General features: G+C 35.9%; 1 protein-coding gene across 1 annotated transcript; it reads right to left on the bottom strand.

Annotated features, from left to right (window-relative positions):
• Window positions 1-318: 318 nt before the first annotated feature.
• Window positions 319-1782, bottom strand: LOC18047885 (phosphoenolpyruvate carboxylase kinase 1). The gene is made up of 2 exons (XM_006442634.2): window positions 974-1782; window positions 319-834 (listed from the first exon to the last, which is right to left on the bottom strand). Exons 1-2 carry the CDS (start codon window positions 1752-1754, stop codon window positions 788-790), a joined length of 828 nt encoding a protein of 275 aa, XP_006442697.1. The 5' UTR covers window positions 1755-1782; the 3' UTR covers window positions 319-787.
• Window positions 1783-3627: the final 1845 nt, after the last annotated feature.

Below are 3627 nucleotides of genomic sequence, written 5' to 3'. Positions count from 1 at the left end.
GACCATTTGGTACCAACACTAAGCAAGCAAGCATGTAGGAAAGTGAACAGAGTCTGCTTGTCGCATATTCTAGTTCTAGTCCCATTCTTCGCCTTAAAAGAAAACAAGAAAAACATGGCGTGTTTTAGGGACTGCAAAGTCAGCATAAATGGTTTATACCAAGGCATATTCCATGTATTGCTTCCACATAAAGATCTCCAACTTGTGTGACAAGGTAATAGGATGACTTGAATCAAAGATCATATAGAAAAATTAAGATTCCAAATTAACTTAAATATAAGTATATGCCAAATGCTTAGATCAAAAGCTTGCAAACTTAGATTCCGAAATCTATAAGCAAAACTTGTTAATACGATGGTAATAGATTACAAGCAGCAAGCTAACTAATAGTCCATTAGCTCTCTCACGTCCTTTTAACTTTCTGACAAATAAACTGTAAAGCAAAGGCGGGGAAAGACTTGGATGGATTCTCAGTCAGCCTTCTCATCGGTCTATCTACAAGCGCTCTCTCTCAGGATTCTCTTTATCAGAGTAAATACAAAAACCAAAAACAAAAAAAACAAAAAAAAAAAGTACAAAACAAGCTACTGAACTTTATAAAAAGTCTTTTGCTGCAGGAACCCACGTGAAATTTTGAACTTTCACCCTTGGAATCTGGTGTTCAGAAAACTGAAATTTCTTGGGAAACAGCTGGGTCTGAAACTGATATGTACAGTACTGATAACTGATAGCAACTGATAAGCTATTGCTGCGCTGCAAAGTGTGTTTATTTGGGGTTGTTTCATTTTCAGTCCATTGAAGTTGTTTCTCCTCCACCTAATATCCATGGGTGTCCTGCATTTAACCAACATCAAAACAGAGTAAGCCCGAATTGTAAGGTCTTGAAACTTTCGAAAATTTATCATGAAAATTAGAAAATGTGACAAAGCACATGTAACAAAAATTCGAAAGATTAAAAGATATAATGACTTACTCAGAGCCTGTTCAGCTGATAATCTCCTGGAAACATCTCTACAAATCATCTTCCTCAAAAGATCCTTTGCGGCCGGCGAGACCGACCGGAAAATCCTCGTTGGAAACCTCAAGTTGGCTCTCAGAACAGCCTCAAAGATCTCAGCAGCAGTCTCCCCATAAAACGGTGGGATCCCGGCCAAAATAGTGTACAAAACGACGCCGGCACTCCACACGTCCACCTTCTCACCGTACTCCCTTCCCATCACCACCTCCGGCGCCACATAATACGGCGTCCCCACGACACCGCTCGTGGTCCCCATCTCACCCAGCAACCAATCCGCCGATCCAAAATCCCCGAGCTTCACCTTCCCCCTCGAGTCCAAGAACACATTCTCCGGCTTCACATCCCTGTGGACGACGCCGTATCGGTGGCAATGCGCCAGGGCCGAGAGCAGCTGCTGCATGTAACCCGCTGCCCTAGTCTCGCAAACGGGATTCCGCAAAATCTCGTCGTAGAGGGTCACGGGCTCGCAGAGCTCCATGACGATGGACAGAAACGCATCGTTTTCGTAAACGTCGAAGATTTGGACGATGTTCGGGTGAGGCGACAAGAGGGTCATGAACTTGGCTTCGTTCTGTAAACACTCACGATCTAAGGGATCCGTGAGGAGGGACTTGTCGATGACTTTGCAGGCGAAGAAATTGTTCGACGATGGAGAGAAACAGCGGGAGATTGTCCCAAAACGACCCCGTCCGATCTCTTCACAGAGCTGGTAGTTGTTCTTCAATGCCTCACACATTTCTTGATTCTTCCTTTTTCTCTCTCTGTTTTCAAGGTTTGAAATTTAACTTTTAAGGTTTGTTTTGGCTTGTTTTATAGAAGGTGGGTGGGGGGGGGGGGGGGGGGGAAGAGAGAGAGAGAATCAGTTGGAGGAATATTCGGTTGGTGGCGTGAAGAGAGAGTGGTGAGAGCCACTTAAGATTCGACAGAGGTTTTGGGGGAATCAACGGCTGTGATTTGTTTTTTTTTTTTTTTATTTGATTCGGGGAGAAAGTTCCAACAAATGTGTAACTGATGTGCAGTGAATGACGAAGGGCGTTTCTGTCGGACTGATGTGGATAAAATTGAGTTTTTCTTGGAAAGGGAAATTCAATTTGAATTTTTGTTGATTTTTTAATTTTTAAACTTGTAATTAAAATTATTTTTCACTTTAGTTTTAGTTGTTAATTTGTTATGTTTCTGATAATAAATTTCATAAAGAATAAATATAAATTTTATCAATTATTGAAATCCCTTATATTACTCTAAGAGTGTGTTTAATACGCCGTATTACATGAGATTACATTAGATAATACAATTGCGATTTCATATTAGGTAAATATTCATGTTTATGTTATAGTGCATTATAATATGCCATAATGAGAACATGTCGCATTAAATAAAACTTCAAGGAGCTTCGAATTTGTGTAATATGGCATTATTCACATTATTTTTTTAATTTCTTTAATTAAAATAATAAAAACTAAATAAAAATATAAAATACTAAATAAAATTAAAAATTTAAATATGCTGCCGCAGGCGACAGTTCGACAGCTGCTGGCCGCCACATAAAATCGTGCTTTGCACTAAATTTTGGTATAATTAGAATTTTTATTATGGGGGGCTACAAAATGGTGCAATTATTACAGGAAAAAAACTTCCCTTTCCCTTAAATTTAAGATCAAAAGTTTGAAAACTAAAACTTTAACTGTAGATCTACGACAAGTGAAAATTCATTTATCGATAATAGTTGCACTATTACATGGCCTTGACAATAAGGAATTTAATGATATTAAAATATAGTTTAAATGACACTAAAGTATGGCAACCAACAGTGGATTGTGGTGGTCAGCGGTGAAAATTATTTATTTTAATTAAAAATTTAAATTATTAGTTTAATATAAATATAAATAAATTTTAAGTTATTAATTTAATATAAATCAAAATAAAAATATTATTTTTTATAGTACAGTCAATAATACACCAAACATAAATTGTGTTATATTTTAATACAAAATAATGCAATGCACCTTAATATAATATATTTAATACAATATAATACAGTGTGTCAAATATACCCTAAAATTATTACATTACCCAGACATATTTTGTATGGCGGAGTTTAGACTTTTGGGGTAAAAAAGGAAAAGAAGAAAAGAATAGGGTGGATTTACCTTTGGAGAAAGTTAATCTCACATTGCATACGGAAAACTTAAAAGCTATGCCTGGATAGCTCTATTGTAGAGCAGCACGAATTTCTTGGTCCAAAACGAATTACCTCCAAATAATATTAAGAAAAATATTTCCCACATTGCACGTAAGGGATTTAATCCTAGAAATCAAAATCTTCTCTATATTACACACAAGGAAACTTCAATCCCTAACTAAAGTGATTGGATAATTAATTGTTTCAACTAATGTATAGTAAATGACATGAATGTTACTGTCGGTCTAATGTGGATTAAATTAAGTTTTGTTTTGAGAAAAGGAAATTCAATTTGAATTTTCGTTCAATTTTATTATTATTATTATTATTATTATTTAAATACCGTATTAAAATATACTTGTCACTTGTTAGGACTCTTCAGAGTAAGTCTTTCGCTTGATATATAAATATATTATTAATAGATAAT

The sequence above is a fragment of the Citrus clementina genome, unplaced genomic scaffold (assembly GCF_000493195.1).
Source record: "Citrus clementina cultivar Clemenules unplaced genomic scaffold, Citrus_clementina_v1.0 scaffold_3, whole genome shotgun sequence".
NCBI lineage: Eukaryota > Viridiplantae > Streptophyta > Magnoliopsida > Sapindales > Rutaceae > Citrus > Citrus x clementina.
The sequence above is the reverse complement of the archived record's forward strand: the minus strand, read 5'-3'. Positions and strand labels throughout refer to the sequence as shown.